A 20379-nucleotide genomic window follows, 5' to 3' on the forward strand; every position below is an offset into this window, starting at 1 on the left:
CAGCCCTGGGAGTGCTGGCTGTACACAGCAATCTTTATAATGAGTAGGCAGTACAAAGTTGGCATGCTGCCTGCATTACACAGAACGGGCACGGGATAATCGTGCATTGCAATCCCCGTATCTGTTTTGGAGGGCCCTCCAATGTAGCCCCACTGTGTGCCTTGTTGCCCTCAGGCTTCTGCACCCATAATATGGTGGAAGGTGCCTGCTGTCGTTTTATTATCCCCTATGTATATATTTCAGTAATACATTGCTAAAAGCGAAAAACATTGTGAAGTTAATTAATACCTGATGCAGAGAAAATTGTAATTGCTCTCACAGAAATCAATGCAAGCTCTGAAGTGAGGTAATTTACTTAAAGAAAGACTTGATTTACATAGCACCTTTCATGACCTCAGTTCATCCTAAAGTGCTTTACAGCAATGAAGTATTTTTAAAATGTAGTGACTGTAGTAATGTAGAAAATGTGACAACCAATCTGCACACAGCAAGCTCCCACAAACAGCAACATGATGATGATTAGATCACCTGTTTTAGTCATGTTGGCTGATGGGTAAATATTGTCCAGGTCACCCCTGCTCTCTTCGAATAGTGTCGTGGGATCTTTTATGTCCACCTGAGAGCGCAGACGGGGCCTTGGTTTAAAGTCTCATTCGAAAGACAGCCTTGGTACTGCACTGGAGTGCCAGCCTAGATTATGTGCTTAAGCCTCTGGAATGGGATCTGAAACCACAACCTTCTGAGTCAGAGGGGAGAATGCTACCATTGAACCACAGATGACACCTAAGTAGATCTCAAAGCAACAATTTGTATTACACCAGGGACTCATGTTGACTCTCACATTCTGGTGATTCACTGATCCATCTTACACAATCCAAATATACTGTCTAAAGAAGAATATGAAGCTAAGTTCCTGACAACATACCACATCCTTCCATTTTGGCACAGTAGGGTAGATTTTCCTCACCGGGTTCCAATTGTACGTTAATCAGACAGTGTTTTATCAGCACCGACGGGTCTGTTAGTTGCTAACCCTGCCTGCTTTAGTAAGGTCAGCTTCACTTTCGTAATGTGAGCTTAGTATTTAAAGGTAAATGGCTGCAGATGGAACACAGAAATGTTGGCAGCCTTTACAAAGGCTTCTGATATTTTTAATGTATATTTCAGCCTTTGTAAATGCAGCGCAACAAAAATCAACTGGAAAACTTCAGTAGCTGGCAGAGTAAATGTGGAAGTGGGAGACAGAGTTGCTGATCACAAGATGGAGCAGAACAACAGCTGATCCCTCTATTGGATGACTGGCAAGGTGAAGGTGATGCTGCTCAAGGTGCGTGCAAGTGAGGAGGGTGGACCTGTTTACTGCTCCAAAGTGCAGGATCCAACTCATGACAGCTTTGCTGCAGGCTTAGAAAGAGGCAGAAGCAGAGAATTTCAGGGTACAGCTGACCATTTCCACCAGCAGAAATGCCAGCCCCAAGCTGCATGTCACCTGCAGGCATCCTGACAGCAGATTGCATAACTCTTGTCACTGCCTCCCTGGTGAATTGGAGCCTCTGCAGACAGAGGCCCTCTGTGATATGTGCGTATCTACCTGCATATACAGCCGAGAGAGTTCCACCAGTCGGCACTGTCTACCTCTGATGCAGGCTGACCTGGCATGCAGCCCTCTGTTTCTTCTGCACCTTTTCCTTCCAAAAAATAAGTAAAGGGGGATTTCCATGGGGACCTGCTGTGTTAATACTGTTGATGTACCATAAAAAAATGAGTGTTGTAACACTTCTGCCAAAGCCTCTTGAGCAACTAAGAACTGACAAAAAATAAAAAGGAATGTAAGCCAACAAAATGCCAGGAAAAAAAATAACTCAGGATACAGCAACAAGTCTTTTTCTAGGCCTCCCTTGTTGCACACCCACATAGAACATAGCAACACTGCACACCCACTTTAAATTGATGGCTTTTGAACTATGTGTTATTTTGCACAAACTCCAGGAAATTGTGTAGATATCCCAAGCCAGCTCAGACCTTCATTTAAATATTGTAACTGGGCAAACTGGTGGGTGCTTCTGCTGTCATTTGAAAACCCAAACATAAAAACAAAGGGCTAGATGGGCAGAGATCTAACATAATCAATCTCTACTCATATTTCTGATCTGGTACACACAATTTACAACTGTTTATTGGGCACAACCAATCAGAAAATCCACCCTATTTAATCCAAAGACAAACATACTCATTTTCTGCTTTCTCAGTTATACAATATTATCCAATCTTAACGGGACCCACAAATAGAATACGCGTTTGCTGGCGAGCCTGTTAAAACACATGCTGTCCTTTAATAAACAATGTCAATGACATTCATAAAAAAAGGTCCAAAATGATAAAAGAACAGCCAAGAGACTTGTTTCTGATCAACATTGTCACCTTTTGTTATGTTTTTAGGTGTTTACAGGAGATATATTGTATGGATTCACCGTCACAACTGCAAGTACATGCTACATCTATTTTGGATGCTCTCCGTTACCTCACCCAGTGACCATTTTGCAGGTATAAATTGAGTTAGGCACTGCTGTAGGAAAACATTAGAGCAGAGAAGGCGGAGGGTGGACCTGATTGAGGTATACAAAATTATGAGGGGCATAGATAGGGTAGATAGGAGGAAGCTTTTTCCCTTAGCAGAGGTATCAATAACCAGGGGGCAGGAGGTTTAGAGGGGATTTGAGGAAACACTTTTTCACCCAGAGGGTGGTTGGAATCTGGAACACACTGCCTGAAGGGGTGGTAGAGGCAGGAACCCTCACAACATTTAAGAAGTACTTAGATGAACACTTGAAACGCCATAGCATATAAGGCTACAGGCCAAGTGCTGGAAAATGGGATTAAAATGGATAGGTGCTTGATGGCCAACACGGACACGATGGGCCAAAGGGCCTGTTTCTGTGCTGTATAACTCTATGACATTAGAACAGGGAAGACTAACAGGAGATTTGATAGAATTGTTTAAAATCTCGAAGGGTTTAGATAGAGTAAATAACGAGAAACTTTTTCCAATGGCTAAAGGGTCAATAACCAGGGGGCACAGATTTAAGGTGATTGCCCAAAAACCCAGAGGCGATAGAAGGAAAATCTTTTTTACACAGTGAGTGGTTAGGATTTGGAATGTGCTGCCTGAACCGGTGGTGGATACAGATTCAATTGCAGCTTTCAAAAGGGAATTGGATAAATAGTTGAAGGAGAAAAAAAAATTGCAGGGATATGGGGAAGTCAGGGTAGTGGGACTAACTGGAAAGAGCCGGCACAGAGTCAGTGGGCTGACTGGCCTCCCTCTGTGCAGGATTGTTCCATGACTCTATAACTCTATGAACTAAATGATGTGTTAGCTGCCGAATGCCTAGGCAAATGTAGCAAGACCCAGGATCAAACAAAAAAGCCCTTGTCACTGTCTTCTGACTTACTGGAATATATCATATGGACCACATGATCTCCTGGACTTTGGTAAATGGAAGAATAAATACTCTCTGACTGTGGCTTGTTTTATTAAAATTGAACATGTAAAGGAACACTACAATTACAAACCTAAAGGATCTCCTGAAATATCAAAAACAATGAAAATGCCTCTGTTACGCCTACCCTTAACATAAACTGACCGTTAAAACACCATGGAGCCTCTGATTAGCCTTTTAGTTCTGACAGCTTCAGACTTACATTAGCTGTAAATCGTTTTGGGATGTCCTTAATGTCATGAAAGGTGCTACATGAATGCATGTTCTATCTTTCTTTTTATTCCCATCTTGATGCAATACCTCCAAACATCGATCTCCAAATTCCTTTGAAGATAGATCAGAACAAAGAATATTAAAAACTGCAATTCTCATAACCATCTATTTGGTGGTCAGCCATTTATAATCTTCCAAATGCCTGGGGGGGTTCAGTGCTCTTTGAAGCTCATGACCTGTACTTTCAGGGTATTCACACTTAGACAGCTATCTGAGATGGACAGAATAACACTGATGGCACTCAACCAACATTAGGATCTCAAACCACCAGGCATTGTCCCTCTCTCCTTTAAATCTGCCATCATCACCCCTCTCCTCAAAAAAACAGCCCTTGACCCCCACCATCCTTGCAAACTACCACCCCAAACATCTTTTATTCTTTTTGGGATGTGAGTGCCAGCATTTGTTCCATCCCTATTTGCCCTTGACAAATGAGTGGTTTGCTAAGCCATTTCAGAGGGCAGTTAAGAGCCACCCACATTGGGTCTGTGGGTCTGGAGTCACATGTAGGTCAGACCAGGTAAGGAAAGCAGATTTCTTTCCCTAAAGGACATTAGTGAACCAGAGGGGTTTTTACAACAATCATTGATAGTTTCATCGCACTATTACTGAGACCAGCTTTCAATTCCAGATGTTTATTAATTAAATTTAAATTCACTAGCTGCCATGGTGGGATTTGAACTCATGTCCCAAGGGCATTAGCCTGTGTCTCCGGATTACTAGCTCAGCAACATTACCACTAAACCACCATCTCCAACCTCCCTTTCCTCTCCAAAATCCTTGAACGTGTAGTTGACTCCCAAATCTGTTCCCATCTTTCCTGGAACTCCATGTTTGGAACTCCCCTCCAACCCAATGGGATTTCTACCCTTGCCACAGTGCCAGAAACGCTCTTATCAAAGTCACAAATGACATCCTATGTGACTGTGACAAAGGTAAACACTCCCTTCTCATTCTTCTCAACCTGCCTGCAGCCTTTGACACGGTTGACCATCCTTCTCCAACACCTCTCCACTGTTGTCCAGTTGGGTGGGACTGCACTCACCCAATTCCATTCTTAACTATCTAATCAGATCCAGAGAATCCCTTGCAATGGCTTTTCTTCCTGCTCCAGCACTGTTACCTCTGGTATCCCCCAGGGATCTATCCTTGGCCCTCTCCTATTTCTCATCTACATGCTGCCCCTCAGTGACATCATCTGGAAAGCATTAAAAAAGCATTAGTTTACACATGTATGCTGACGACACCCAGCTCTACCTCTCTCAACTCCTTCACGGTTGCTGAACCATCAGACTGCTTATCCGACATCCAGTAATGGATAAGCAGAAATTTCCTCCAATTAAATATTGGGAAGACTGAAGCCATTGTTTTTGGTCCCTGCTCCAAACTCTGTTCCCTAGCTACTGACTCCATCCCTCGCCCTGGCAACAGTCTGAGATTAAGCCAATCTGTTGATAACATTGGTGTCACATTTGACCCAGAGATAAGCTTCTGACCTCATATTCGTGCCATCTCTAAGACCGCCTAATTCCACCTCTGTAATCGCCCGACTTCGCCCCATCTCAACTCATCTGCTGCTGAAACCCTCATTCATGCCTTTGTTACCTCTAGACTTGACTATTCCAATGCACTCCTAGCTTGTCTCTCACATTCTATCCTCATTAAACTTCAGGTCATCCAAACTCTGCTGCCCATGTTTTAACTTGGACCAAGTCCTGCTCTCCTATCGCCCCTGTGCTCGCCAACCTACATTGGGTCCCGTCAAGCAACGCCTTGATGTTAAAATTCTCATTTTTGTTCTCAAATCTCTCCTTATCTCTGTAATCTTCTCCAGCCCCACAAGGCTCTGAGATATCTGTGCTCCTCTAATTCTGGCCTCTTCAGCATCCCTGATTTTAATCGCTCAATCATTGGCAGCCGCGCCTTCCATTACCTAGACCGTAAACTCTGGAACACCCTCCCTACGCCTCTCCGCTTCTCTAATTCACTTTCCAGCTGTAAGACACTCCTTACAAATCTACCTTTTTGACCAAGCTTTTGGTCATCTGACTTAATATCTCATTATGTGGCTCGGTGTTATATTTTGTATGATAATGCTCCTGTGAAGTGCCTTGGGACATTTTATTATGTTAAAGGTGCTATATAAATATAAGTTGTTGTTTTTCTACAGGCACAAGTGAGTGCTTTTGACATACAGAACATAATGTGTACTCTGCAGCTTGATAGTCAGCTAACAGTGTTTGATGTTAACCCCATTTGTACAGTACCCAGCAAGAAGAATTCAATAAATAGTTCAGGACACCTCTTCATAATTGTACATTTGTTGCAACTAATCAAACAATGGGAATTTGGGATTTTGCTTCATGCTGAACAAAGTTTGGCATTCCAAAGCCGATCTACCCATACCAGAGTGAGTAAAGTACAGGTTGCAGGATCAGCTGGAAGCTGTTATTTCTACATGGAGAACTTGTTTGTCAACCCAAAATTCCAGGGTTTAGGAAGGGAAGAAAAGCTCGACATTCCCACCAGAGGGCTTCAGTTTGGGACAGAACCCAGATTTGCTGGGATTCTACCCTGCATAACTTATCTGGGAAACCCAATCAGTGGGTGTGAAGATGTCTTCTATCTGCCCCTACTACCCCTCACGTCAACAGAAAGCATTGGCTGTTCCTGGGAGTTCTGCCCATTACATCCTCTTTAGCTTCAAGGAGAGCTGAGACGTGTTCTGTACTGGGCCGTCTAAACAGGCTGTGTTTGCTGACAACGCAACTACTAGGTGGCACAGTATTGGCACATGCGCAAATGCAGCCTCATCGACTGAAACATCACTGTCTGCGAGGCCTCAGGCAGCTGCTAGTAAAAAATATGGCGCTGCTCAATTTAACACAAAACAAATTGAACCCAAACCCCTCACACCTCAATGTCCACGATCACCGCCTCTATCCTCTCCCCCCCACAACAGTACCTTCTCGTGATTGCCACTTCTGTTCCCTGCTCCCTTCCACGCCTGCCTTCTTGCCGCTCCAACCCACAGTTCTCTTCTGTGCCAGACTGGTTGCCATGCCAACCTGCCGCTTGCTTCCCGCCTCACCGGCCAGAGAAGCGGCGGGTTGGCAAGGGGAGGGGAAGCGAGCAGTGGGATGGAGTGGTGACCAGTCGGGAGTGGAGAAATGGAGCAGCAAGAGAGAATGGCGGGAGGGAGTGGGGAAGAGAAGCGGCGATTGAGGCCGCTTTCCAAAACTCGCGCTGGAGGCTGACATCCCTTTGCGTGATGATGTATTTGCGAGCATGCTGAGAAAGCTTGGGTGCAATTAGCGCGTGCACAAGGATGAATGCGTTCCCCGCACATGCGCAGTTCGGACTGCAGTGATGACGTCGGTGCTTGGCTGCGTTGTCAGGAGACACTCAATTTCAAATATGCCTCCCAGCAAAGGCAATCAATCTCAGAAGAGATCAATTATTTTTAGAAGGCAGGCCTTGCCTTCCTTTTGGGGCAAAGAACAAAAGGATTTGGTGGTAAGGTCTTCCTGCCGCTCTGCAGCACCTTTGGGCTCTCAGGACTGTTACAAGTTTTGTGCCTGCGGTAGATAATGTTCTGTGTTTAGCAGCACCAGGCATTCCCTTTAAGCTCCTTTTATTGACCCACTACCTACATGAAAATAGCAAATCTGGGGAGCTGTAATAAGATCCCTTGTCCTATGCACTGGTTATTGTGAGCTTGCACATGCCCTACATATTATCCCTCCCTTTCAGATGGCAAGCTAATCAGCAAACTAGCAAGACAAGGCCAAATAAAACCAACAAACTGGCTTAGTGGACGTGTATTGCACAGAATACCATTTTCATAGTGGGATTTACTGCTCATAATATCAAAAACAATAAATTACACAAATTGTGTCCTCAGTATGGACCTGCTTTTACTTTAGAAGTCAGCATTGCTGAAGTGAGTGACACTGGCGTAGAACATAAGAATGCAAGAAATAGGAGCAGGAGTAGGCCATTTGGCCCCTCAAGCCTGCCCCCCCCATTCAATAGGATCATGGCTGATCTGCCCCAGACCTCAACTCCTATTTCGTGCCAACTCCTCATAGCCCTCAACTCCCCGATATTTCAAAAATCTATCTACCTCCTCTTTAAATACTTTCAGTGATCTAGCCTCCACAACTGTCTGGGGTAGAGAATTCCAGACATTCACTACCCTCAGAGAAGAAATTCCTTCGCATCTCAGTTTTAAATGAGTGTCCCCTTATTCTGTAACTATGTCCCCTAGTTCGAGATTCCCCCACGAGTGGAAACATCTTCTCAACATCTACCCTGTCAAGCCCCCTCAGCATCTTGCACGTTTCAATAAGATTCTTCTAAACTCCAATGAATAAAGACCTAACCAGTTTAGCCATTCTTGAAAAGTCAACCCCTTCATCCCAGGAATCAGCCTAGTGAATCTCTTTTGAACTGTTTCCATGCCAGTATATCCTTTCTTAAACACGGGGACCAAAACTATACACAGTACTCCAGGTGCGGCCTCACTAGCACCCTGTACAGTTGTTAGAAGATTTCCCTATTCTACCTTTTGAGTCTTCCTACCAAAGTGCATGACCTCACACTTTCCTACATTAAATGCCATCTGCCAAGTTTTTGCCCATTCACTCAACCTATCTATATCCCCTTGCAGATTCCTTATGTCCTCATCACAACATGTCCTCCCACCTATTTTTGTATCATCAACAAATTTGGATATATTACACTCTGCCCCATCCTCCAAGTCATTAATATAGATAGTGAATAATTGAGGCCCTAGGACTGATCCTTGCGGCACTCCAATAGTTACGTCTTTCCAACCTGAAAAAGACCCATAAATCCTGACTCTCTGTCCTCTGTGAGTTAACCAATCCTCAATCCACGCTAATACATTACCCCCAATACCGAGAGCTCCTATCTTGTGCAATAATCTTTTATGTGGCACCTTATCAAATGCCTTCTGGAAATCCAAATACACTACATCTACCGGTTCCCCTTTATCAACTCTGTTTGTTATATCCTCAAAGAATGCTAGCAAATTTGTCAAACATGATTTCCCTTTCATGAAACTATGTTGACTGTTTGATTGTGTTAAGCTTTTCTCAATGTTCTCCTATTTCTTCTTTAATAATGGACTCTAGCATTTTTCCAACGACCTATGTTGAGTGGCTGAGTGGACTATAGTTTCCTGCTTTTTGTCTCCCTCCCTTCTTGAACAGGGGCGTCACATTAGCGGTTTTCCAATCCGCTGGGACCCTCCCGGAATCCAGTGAGTTCTGGAATATTTCGACCAATGCCTCCACTATTTCTGCAGCCACCTCCTTTAAAACCCTTGAATGTAGGCCATCAGGTCCTGACGACTTGTCTGCCTTTAGTCCCATTAGTTTGTCAAATACTTTGTCCCTCGTGATAGAGACTGTTACAAGATCTTTCCTCCCATTAGCTCCTTGCTTATCTGATATCTGTGGGACGTTTATCGTGTCCTCCACCATGAAGACCGATGCAAAATATTAGTTTAAATTATCCGCCATTTCCCTGTTCCCCGTTATCAATTCTCCAGTTGCATCCTCCAAGGGTCCCACGCTCACTTTAGCTACTCTCTTTCTTTTTATATACCCGTAGAAGCTCTTGCTGTTTGTTTTTATATTTCTTGCCAATTTACTTTCATAATCAATTTTCTCCCTCTTTATTAGCTTTTTAGTCATCCGCTGCTGGTTCCTAAAAAATTCCCAATCCTCTGGCCTACCACTAGTTTTCGCCACTTTGTATGCCTTAGTTTTTGACTGCCTTTGTTAACCACGGGTGGTTCATCCTTCTCATCGAGTCCTTCTTTTGGACCGGGATAAATTTTTGCTGAGCATTATGAAATATCTGCTTAAATGTCTGCCACTGCTCATCCACTGACCTTCCCCTTAGTCTATTTTCCCAGCCCACTTTAGACAACTCATTCTTCATACCTCTGTAATTGCCCTTCTTTAAGTTTGAGTTGCTCGCCCTCAAACTGAATTTGAAATTCTACCATGTTGTGATCGCTACCACCTAGAGGATCCTTAACTACGATATCTCTTATTAATCCTACCTCATTACACATTACTAATTTAAAATAGCCTGCTCCCGGGTTGTCCAGAGGCGCATTTTGTGTGGAGGGTGTTGTTTTGAAATCAGGAAACATAGAAGAATGTGTTTCCTAAACGACCTACAGTTTTTTAAGTGCAGGACTCATTTAAATGTTTTTTGTTGGCTTCCTGCCTACAGGCAGCCTGATTGATAGGCTGGAGGCCAGACGGGAGGTGAAGCGTGCAGCACAAAGCAGCAGCCGAGGACAGCAGGAAGGTCTTACAGTGGGAGGGGCGGGAGGTGGCACGGTGGGAGAGATCATGGTGCGGGGGAGCGGAATGTCCGGGTTGCACGGGAGGCCACTATCATGGTGGGGTGGGCATTAGTCTGATGGTAGTTGGGGGGGTGGGGGAGCGGTGGAGGTGTCCAATGGTGAGGAGGAGCAGACATATCACAGGAGGACAGGGTTTACCGGGTAGCTTGCTGTACCTGGAGGAAATACTCCTGTCCTCCTGGTCCACAAGCAGTGCTGTAAATGCACTTCCTACATGGATTCAGCCCTTCTTGCTTCCTTTCACCTGCCACATTTCTCAAGGCCTGGGAAACCCGGCCACTATGAGTTAAAAATAGAATGAATATTAAAATTAAGGCACACAGCCTCATTATAATATATAAATGACCAAACCAACTCCCGCAAGCAGATTGGTTGCCTGCCCCCCTTAAAATCAGGAGCGGGTGGGTTCGAGGTGGGTTAAGTTCCTGTTTCAAATTTTTTGGAGCTAAAATCCAGGTCAGAAAGTCAGAGACCTCCCTCCCTCTGACTTACTGTTCCACACTCAAAACCCCCTGTAGCTTTGTTTTTTCACCCAGAGAAAGCCAAAAAGCTTAATCTCTACCATTATGTCATCTGTGAGGGTTAGCTCGCTTGAGCTGTCAATCAAAGCCACCACCTTAATTGAGGAATTTACTCTCCTCCTTGAATGTGCGAGCCATAGCTACTACATTGCCATTTTAGTCTCCTGCAGTGTTCAGTGATTGGAACCAATCCAATATCATAGGTGTGAATCTCTCTGGAATGCACTAACAATCCCGTTATTTTAAACTGTTATGGTAGTGCTAGTATGCATAATTCAGCTAACTGCTTTGCGGCTAATGGATCCCAGGATAACTTGTCTGTTTTTGAGACTTAACCCCTTGTGAACTGAATTTAACTTTGTAGCAATATAAATTAACTGTAAAGTTATTTTCAGACCAGCTAGGTAAAAGCTAGCAAAAAAATTTGAAAAGGACTTTACTTACAATTAAAAACACATCAAGCGTCTGCTAAATTTTCAGCAACACCTACTTTTTGCTTGTTGCACTTAAATCAATCAAGTGTACTCTCCTACTTGAGTATACAGATAGAGCTTTTTGTAGGTCTCAGTATTCAATAATTACATCCTATCAGACACATTGCCAGCTCTTTTTCTTTCCAATTTTTCCCATCACACCTCATAAGCTGGGATATGGGTCATGGGCACCTCTTCAATGCTTCACTCACGCACCCATTCTTCTGCTAGTCTAAATGGTGTTGGTGAAGATCAACTATGGGGTGCACCTTCACTCAAATTGATTCTTATCGCATCTGACATCCACATATATATACTTTCCAACTGGGATCACTTCATACTAATCAAAGAATCTAAACCCTGGCTGCTTATTCCTTTTCGGGTATATTGAAGCCTCCACAACTGCCATACAATAGGAATCTAAGCTGGCAATGTCTTTGTGTGTCTCAGAGACTGCAGACTTACTCATTAAGTCAGCAAGGAAACCATTAGAAAATAAATTAGCGTGAATTATTATTCTATTCATGTTAAAATGGCAAAAATATCATAGAGGTTCTATAAAGTAGCTATGTAAAGAAGATGTAATTGAAGAAACAACTGGATAATTTATGAAATGGTATTTAAAGTGCCTCTGCATAATCTAACAGCCCAGTGTCATTCACAGTGAAAATGTTAAAAGATAGAAGAATGAGGCTATTTAAATCAACCATTGTATTGTTGAGGAGAACAATGCAATACAACTTTATTTTAATGCCTCCAGCTGATAAAAGAATGCCAATCTGTGGGAGTGAGTACTTTGCAAACCACTTGGCTTTAAATAGAACACTGAGATTAACAATTGTTGAAATCTAACCAGTGCATTCAGTGTTCAAAAATCCACTTTTACAAATTGCTCTTTTACCTGTAGCAGTTGTTATGATAGGGATTGTAGCTTCCTAATGCTGTCAAGCATCCAAGGCAGATTGCATATGAGAAGAAAATCTGGGTACCGGCATCCAGCCAGACCTGCAAAGATATAAACGACTTGTCAATATTCTTCAATAACAGATCAATAACAGATGAATCTCAGTTGAAAAACAAATTTTAAAAAATAGAACCAAATAAGGCCATCATCTACTACATTACTAAGACTATCAAAGTATTAATGCAGCAGGGAACACTTTCAACTCCTATGGGCCCCAGAAAGAAAGTTTAGGCCTCCCTTTCTCTGGACTACAGCACCCCCCACCCCTGTCTTGAATACAATGTCCCTGCAAGATGATCCAGGAATTTAATCCCACCACCTACCTGTGTTGTTGAGCAGCCTCCAGGTTGTGCGATTTTCTGCTACTCCCCACCTATTTCAGGCATTCAGGTGGGAAGTCAGCTGGCAATATATGAATGAAGCCTAGGAGTTAAAATAGCCTGGGCTTCATTTCTGAAGCAACAAGCGAGTTTTCAAAAGTTTACTCCTCTACCCACCCGCCCAGAGTTAAAATCGAGGGCAACATTTCCACATGGCTTGCTATTTAATAATAAAGCCATTGGATATAAAGTAACATTCTGAATAAGTAATGGCTGCCCGTTTATGATCACATAAAATATGTGCGGTTTGTTTCCGATTTCTTTCCCCAACATTCGAAGCAAATATATGTTCCACATGCTGTCTCTGATACTTCTACTGTTACCTTAAATCTGTGCCTCCTCTGGTTACTGACTCTTCTGCCACTAAAAACAATTTCTTTTTATTTACTCTATCAAAGCCCGACACGATTTTGAACACCTGATCCAAATCCCCCTTAACCTTCTCTGTTCTAAAGGAGAGCAACTTCAGCATATTCCAAGAAATTGTTCTAATTGCTGGTGAGAATTCTGAAGGGACTTTGTGTTATTTTTAGTTTCTAAACTAAATGTGCACTTTATCAGTCTGGCTCAATTTCCAGCAGTCTTGCGTTTGAGTTCTAGCTGTAGTTCAAGCCTCACTTCAGACTTGAGCACATAGGTCTAGGCTTATCTTTCAATGAGATGTTGAACCACAGTGGGACATAAAATATTGTACTCATCATAGAGTAGCAAGGAATTCTCTTGTTGTCCTAGCTCGTATTTTTCCCTCAGCCAATGACAGCAAAAACAGATTATCTTGTTCTTCATTCACTTGCTGTATATGGGCTCTTGATGTGCACAAAGCTGACTGCTATGGTTAATAAACTGGCAATCTTTTAAAAAAAAAAATCTTTTTTACTGTCTGTAAACAAGTGTAAATCAAAATGATTAAAACACATCTTAGATTTAATTTTTTACTTAAAAAGTTCTGCCTTGTTTCCCTCTGCTCTCCTTCCTCTCTCTAGCTTATGCTGGTGTCATTTTAATGCTGTGCCTTCTACGTGTCTGTTGCGCAGGAAATTCTGACACCCTTATCCCCACAGTGACCCAATTTTCACGGGTAGGAAAGTCTGCAACTGGCGTAATGCGCCATATTTAGCATCATGGCTGACGGTCACCCAGACTTCGGTAATTTACAGTACTGGTTCAGTCTAGTAGCTTCTGCTGCCAAGATCACCTGGGGTAAAGCTTCCTCTGTGTCACTTGGGAATTTTTTAAAAACAAAGTTTGAAATGGTTCTGGTGATGTATTAAACTTTCAGCTTAAATGCAGGTGGAGATTCAAAGGCTGGCATCTGTTCATGTATACAGAGATCATGCCAAACATGGAATTATCCCTGTCTTTTGTTAATCCAAAAAAAATTTTCATCTGAATTTTAGTGAAAATACTTAATGGTCAGTAACAGGTACTTCATGTCCTTTTGGGTCCAATCAACAGTTCCCACCTCTTGCCTTCAATCAATATATTCTCTTCACACTCCATTCTTTCCTTCTCTCTGCTCTCTACTCTTTTCTCTTCCGCTGTGATCTTAGTTATTGTTAAAAACTAGAAAAACATCATGGTCGGTACCCCTTCTGAACTCCTCTATCTCTCTGGTCCCTCCTAAACTCCAGATATGCCATACTACATGTTTTTTTTTCTAATTTATATCCTTACCACATTGTAAACAAGATTCATTGAACTTTTTCCTATTTTTATTTCTTTGCCTTGTGTTCAAAACTGGAATCCCATTCTGTCTTTATTTTCAGAATTTTTAATTCCAATCTTGGCATCACCTAATAACTACTTCCTGACTAATCTGGTTGTGTATTCTTTTAAACCTTGATGATGACCTCCACTAAAAGCCTTGACCCTTCAACTTGGTTTCTTGATGATGTGTTTAAAACAAAATTGTGACATTCCAGAAATCACCTGCGTGCATGGAAGACCCTATCCGGACTTTGACTCTTAAAAGTAATATTATTAATATTAGTAATATTAAAAGTAGGGCGGCACAGTGGTTAGAACCACAGCCTGCCAGTTCCAGCGACCCGGGTTCGGTTCTGGGTACTACCTGGGCGGAGTTTGCAAGTTCTCAGTGACCTGCGTGGGTTTCCTCCAGGTGATCCAGTTTCCTCCCACATGCCAAAGACTTGCGGGTTGATAGGTAAATTGGCCGTTGTAAATTGCCCCAAGTGTAGGTAGGTGGTAGGAGAATTGAGGGAAGGTGGGGATGTGAGGGAAAATGGGATTAATGTAGGATTAGTATAAATGGGTGGTTGATGGTCAGCGTGGACTCGGTGGGCCGAAGAACCTGTTTTGGTGCTGTATCTCTCTATGACTCTATATTATTTTATAGCATAGTATTGGCATTGTTTCTGATTTTCAAGGTATTGATTGTAATGGCTACAAAATTGGGAGGCACATTGACCTTTGACACCTGATTCTGTGAACTGTACACTTGTCAAGCAAGACAGTGTGCCTGGAGAACAGTTCCACGAATTTGGAGCTATAGTTTCATGTAGCGTAACTGAAAAAACAGGATTGTACAACATTGAGAGAATGTTCTGAACCATAATGAAGTTCATGTATGGATCTGAAAAGGACAATTCACCCTGTTGATTTCCACAATGTGCAATTTGCTTTGTTGTGGGCACTTTTTTAATTCATGTAAAGTATCTAAGGGAAAACAGAATTTTCTCTGCGACTCCTAAGTGAATGAGAATAATTCTGCAATATTACATTATAATTAATCAGGACATTCCAAATCTGAGGCTCCCACAGTATCTGCCAAACTGGAACCAATTTTGGTCCATATAATCTGATATTTTATGCCTTTATTTATACTTACAATCTTACAGTTTCCAGTCTTACGACATAGGATATTAAAAGAAACAAGGTGCCTAACAATATCACCTTGTATTTATATAGTGCCTTTAACGTAGTAAAATGTCCCAAAATCATAGAATTGTTACAGCACAGAAGGAAGCCATTTGGCGCTTCAAAGGAGAACTGTCAAACAAAATTTGATGCCAAGCCACATAAGGAAATATTAGGGCAGATGGCCAAAAGCTTTGTCAAAGAGGTAGGTTTTAAGGAGCATCTTAAATGAGGAAAAAGTGTGGAAGAGAGGCAGAGAGGTCTAGGAAGGGAATTCTAGAGCTTAGAGCCTTGCTAGCTGAAGGCACAGCCACCAGTGGTGGAGTAATTAAAATGGGGGATGCTCAATAGGCCAGAATTGGAGGAGCACAGATATCTTGGAGGGTTGTAGGGCTGGAGGAGATTACAGAGACAGGGAGGACTGGGACCATGGAGGGATTAGAAAACAAGGATGGAGCATTTCAAAATTGGGGTGTTGTTTAACCCGGAGCCAACATTTATCAAGGGGTTACTCAGTATTGAACTAATTTATTTGATATAAATAATTTTGAGAACATGTTTATTACTTCCTCCAGTGCTGTAGTTAAGAGCTTAATATTGATTGGGTCCTTTAGTAAATGGCTGATGATCCCATCTAAATCTTTTCCCTTTACCACCCTTGCCCACAACCATTGTATACATATGTTCCATGGATCAATATGCATTCATTTACACCTTTCCACATTTGATCTGCTATATCTTACTCTATCTGTTTGTTTGTCCAGATTACCATGAGTCACATGGCCAAATTGTATAATTTATCAGCAAACCTGATCATTATTACCTTTCCCCTCCTCCTGCTCTTCCAGTGGCTTTGCCATATGGCGTAGGAAGGTCAATGCTTTAGTAACTGATTTCAGGCAGAAAGGCAGCACAGCTGCTACAACTGGCCTTAGTATTGCTAGATTGGAGGAGGAAAATCAGTCATGGTCTCTGCTCCTGATTGTTATCCAACAACCCCTGCTGGAAGGGTGCATATATGGATTTCAGATGAGGACAGATTCAGTGATAGCTGTTGTGAGTACCATTGCCAAATAGCTTCCTGATATTCACTGTCAAGACTCACACATGAGTAATTAATAATGGGTAGGGTACTGGAGGGTATAGTGGAACTGCATTTTAGTGATGTCAACTGCCTTCAGGAGAGGAATGCAGAGGAAAAATTTGGTGAGAAAAAAGACCCTATTCCATATCACTGATGAACAGTTTAATGAGTACAAAGCTAGAAAATATTCTGATAGATTTCCATTAGTCGCAGCCTCTAGCCAGAGATAGACACATTTAATAGCCCAGATTTTGCAGTCAGCAGCAAAGTGACAGTGCATGCTGCTGACCTCAAAGAAAGCTGCCCACAAAGATCGAGCAATCTCGGTGGTGTAGATTTCACCTTGCATTCATTTCATTCTGGCATCAACTATAGGAGATCTCTGACATTCAGCAATAGTAATGTACTCAAGTAGGCTAAGCATCCAGTCACATTGAAGAATTCTCACAGGCAGCAAACCAGGAAATAAAAAGCAAGTTTTAGCATTCATTTTTATACTTTTGCAGAAACTGACATAACGATTGGAACATACACATTGGATTAAAGTAAAACCTGAAATATCATAAAGCAACTTTGAAAAAGATTTTTTTTATTATTTTAAAATCTACGTACTTCAGTGTCATCAGTGCATCTGAACATTTGCCAGCTTGTCAGTATGAATCCGCGATTGTGTGCGGCGACGTCACAATGCAATGACATCTGAGTGTTGCCTCACCCCTCAATGGTCCATATTGCCGCCTCCAGTCCCCCACTCCCTCCTGCCATCCCAGCCTCAATCGCCGCTATTCTTCGCTGTTCTGTCCCGTGATCGCCCCCTTAATTGCTGCATTCAGTTTCCTGCTCACTCTTGCGATCGCCACTCCCTCCCTTGCCTGCCTGCTTGCTGCTCCATCTTGCCTCCTGACTGCTCGCCGCTCCCATCTCCCTGCCTCGCCACCCGGCAGGGGAGCGAACAGCGAGGGGGTGAAGCAGTGATGAGGGTAGCAGTGGTGGGAGGGGAAGTGGCGAGGTGGGAAGTGAGCGGCAAACAGTTGGGAGCAGGAGACAATTGGGGGATGGAGCAACAAGCAGGCGGGAATGGCGGGATGGAGCGGCGAGCAGGCAGGAATGGCGAGATGGAGCAATGAGCAGACGGGAGCAGCGGGATGGAGCAATGAGAAGGCTGGAGTGGTGAGCAGGCGGGCATGGCGAGATGGAGCGACGACCAGGCGGGAGCAACAGGATAGAGCAGTGAGATGGTGGGCATGGCGGGATGGAACAGTGAGCAGGTGGGTGCAATGGGATGGAGCGTCGAGTAGGCGAGAGCAATGGGATGGAGCGTCCAGCAGGCGGGAGTGGCGGGATGGAGCAGCGAGCAGGCAGGAGTGGCGGGATGGAGCAGTAAGTAGGTGGCAGCAGCGGCGAGCAGGCGGGAGCAATGGAATGGAGTGGCAAGCAGACGGGCGTGGGAGTGAGTGTGAAACTGTATGCAGCAATGGAGGCGCAGATGGCGGAAGGGAGTGGGGTACTATTGGACTGGGGGAATGGAGGTGGTGATTGCAGTCATTGAGGGGGTTTGGGGTTAATTTTTTTTTTGTGTCACATTGAGCAGCGCCATGTTTATGACTGGCAGCTGCCTGAGACGCCGCAGGCAGTGATGTTTCAGTCGATGAGGCTGTATTTGCACATATTGCAGTAGTGCGCCACCTAGTGGTAGCATTGTCAGCAAACAAAGTCTATTTATAATCCAGATGTACTATAATCCAAGTATATTACATGACAAATATACTATAATCTGGGTATACTTTAATCCAAGAATACTACATTCCAGATATACAAAAATCTAAGCATACAAATCCAAGCCTACCATAATCCAAGTATACCAATTAAAATATGCTATAATCGCAATACCATAATCCAAATATATTCAGAATACTATGATATTCTATATCTGCTGGATAATAATCATCTGCTAAATTAATTAGCTCCCTCACAAACTTCCAGTAGATTAATGATGCATGATCTATTGCCTCTAAAACTAAGCGTTAGTCAGCAGTTAAAATATTCTGCATTTCAATTATTGATGACCAAAACGCATTTATCAATCTGCATTCATACAGCACAGATTGACTGAGCCCAGCCTTCATTTATGAAGACTGATGTGACAATGACTAATGCCTTTCATGGGTGCACTTCCAACACTTCACAACTCTGAGATGCCTGCAGTACACACCACAACATGTATTGACCAACTGAGCAACTTGGGAGCCCCAGGAACTACATACTTTATCCAAAGAGTACTGGCTACTAGCTTCTTCAAGCAATTATAATCTCTTTCCGCTTATAGTCTGTGAAGCAAACTGTCCATCAGTAATGTAATGTAATGTTAGAAAATTGAGGTAGAATGGGAGCACTTGTGTGGTCTAAAGGTAAAGATATAATACAAGAATATTGGCTATTGATTGTGTTTTTTAATGAAAATAAGCAACAGGCCACAAAGTAAAGATTGTTCTGAGCAGATGGATTGTGAGAGTTTTAAGCTTAGACACAACTTGAGGACAGCATCCCATCGGAGGTGATGGCAGCTTGGTAATTGTGAAGAAAGCAAAAGGTCAGATACAAATGTAACTCTAGGCTTTGCTGTTATGTAATATGGGTTATATTCCTTAGCAGTTGTGTTGTCAAATTATTAGTATGCATGCTGTGCAGAGGGAAAAGACAGCTGCTGCTACAGATGTTGAAATCTCAGAATACAGCAGTGGACAAGAATTAATTAGAAATCAGTCACATTATCACCTTTTCTATGGTAGCACCAGCTGACTACACCATGTGTGCTATCTCACACATCAGAATCATGTTTAGCTCTGCATGTTTGCTGATGCTTCCTATTTTATAATTAAATAGCTGCAAGAAAACACATTTATTTATTCTAATCACAACATAATAGGTGCAGGAATGTGTCAAGCCTTAAGGATTACAGTTTGCCTCTGTACATTAAAAATTCTGTGGAAACAAATATGTCTATTATTAAAGATCTCTACAAGATAAGGATATATTCTTCTCTCTTCGCTAATGATAGCAAAATAGATGTGGGTATTACAAAGTGGGGAAACTTGCGTAATACTTAAGCCAACACTTATACAAATACTAATGAGTGGAGGAAGTGAACAGAAATGAAGACACACTTCTGTGTGTCGTCAGTAGGCCATTTATACTGCCAGGCTGGGACATCAATTCCCCTGTTCATAGCACTACTCTGATATCTAGGAATGTCTTCTGTGAAATGCCTGGGGCATTTTCCCACATTAAAGGTGCTACAACAACAGAAGCTTATTTTTATATAGCACCTTTAATGTAACAAGAGCATGATATAACATAATATGACACCAAGCCACATAAGGGGATATTAGGTCAGATGACCAAGAGCTTAGTTAAAGAAGTAGGTTTTAAGGAGATTCTTAAAGGAAGAAAGCATGGTAGAGAGGCGTAGGGAGGGTACTCCTAAGTCTATGGCCTAGGCAGCTGAAGGTACAGCCGCCAATGGAGGAGCAATTAAAATTGGAGATACACAAGAGGCCAGAATTATAGGAGTGCAGCTAGCATGGAGGGTTGTGGGGCTGGAGGAGATTACAGTAATAGGGGAGGGTGAGGCCATGGGGAGATTTGAAAACGAGGATGAGAATTTTAAAATCAAGATGTTGCTTGACCAGCAGCCAATATGGATCAGTGAGTACAGGGGTGAGAGATGAACGGGACTTGGTGCAAGTTAAGACACGGGCAGCAGAGTTCTGAATGGCCTCACGTTTAGGGAGGGTGGACTATGGGAGACTTGTCAACAATGCATTGGAATAGTCAAGTCTAGAAGTAACCAAGGCATGAATGAGGGCGTCAGTAGCAGATGAGCTGAGTCAGGGGTGGA

At 42.8% G+C, this 20379-nt stretch overlaps 1 protein-coding gene across 2 annotated transcripts in view; it reads right to left on the minus strand.

The window, feature by feature from the left end:
• slc6a11b (solute carrier family 6 member 11b) overlaps positions 1–20379 on the minus strand; it is a 213659-nt gene that overhangs the window by 43104 nt on the left and 150176 nt on the right. For both annotated transcript variants that reach the window (XM_068051852.1, XM_068051853.1), the window contains one exon: positions 12078–12181. In XM_068051852.1, coding sequence (XP_067907953.1) covers positions 12078–12181 — 104 coding nt within the window. The remainder of the gene's footprint in view (positions 1–12077; positions 12182–20379) is intronic.

The sequence above is a fragment of the Heterodontus francisci genome, chromosome 19 (genome assembly GCF_036365525.1).
Source record: "Heterodontus francisci isolate sHetFra1 chromosome 19, sHetFra1.hap1, whole genome shotgun sequence".
Lineage (NCBI taxonomy): Eukaryota > Metazoa > Chordata > Chondrichthyes > Heterodontiformes > Heterodontidae > Heterodontus > Heterodontus francisci.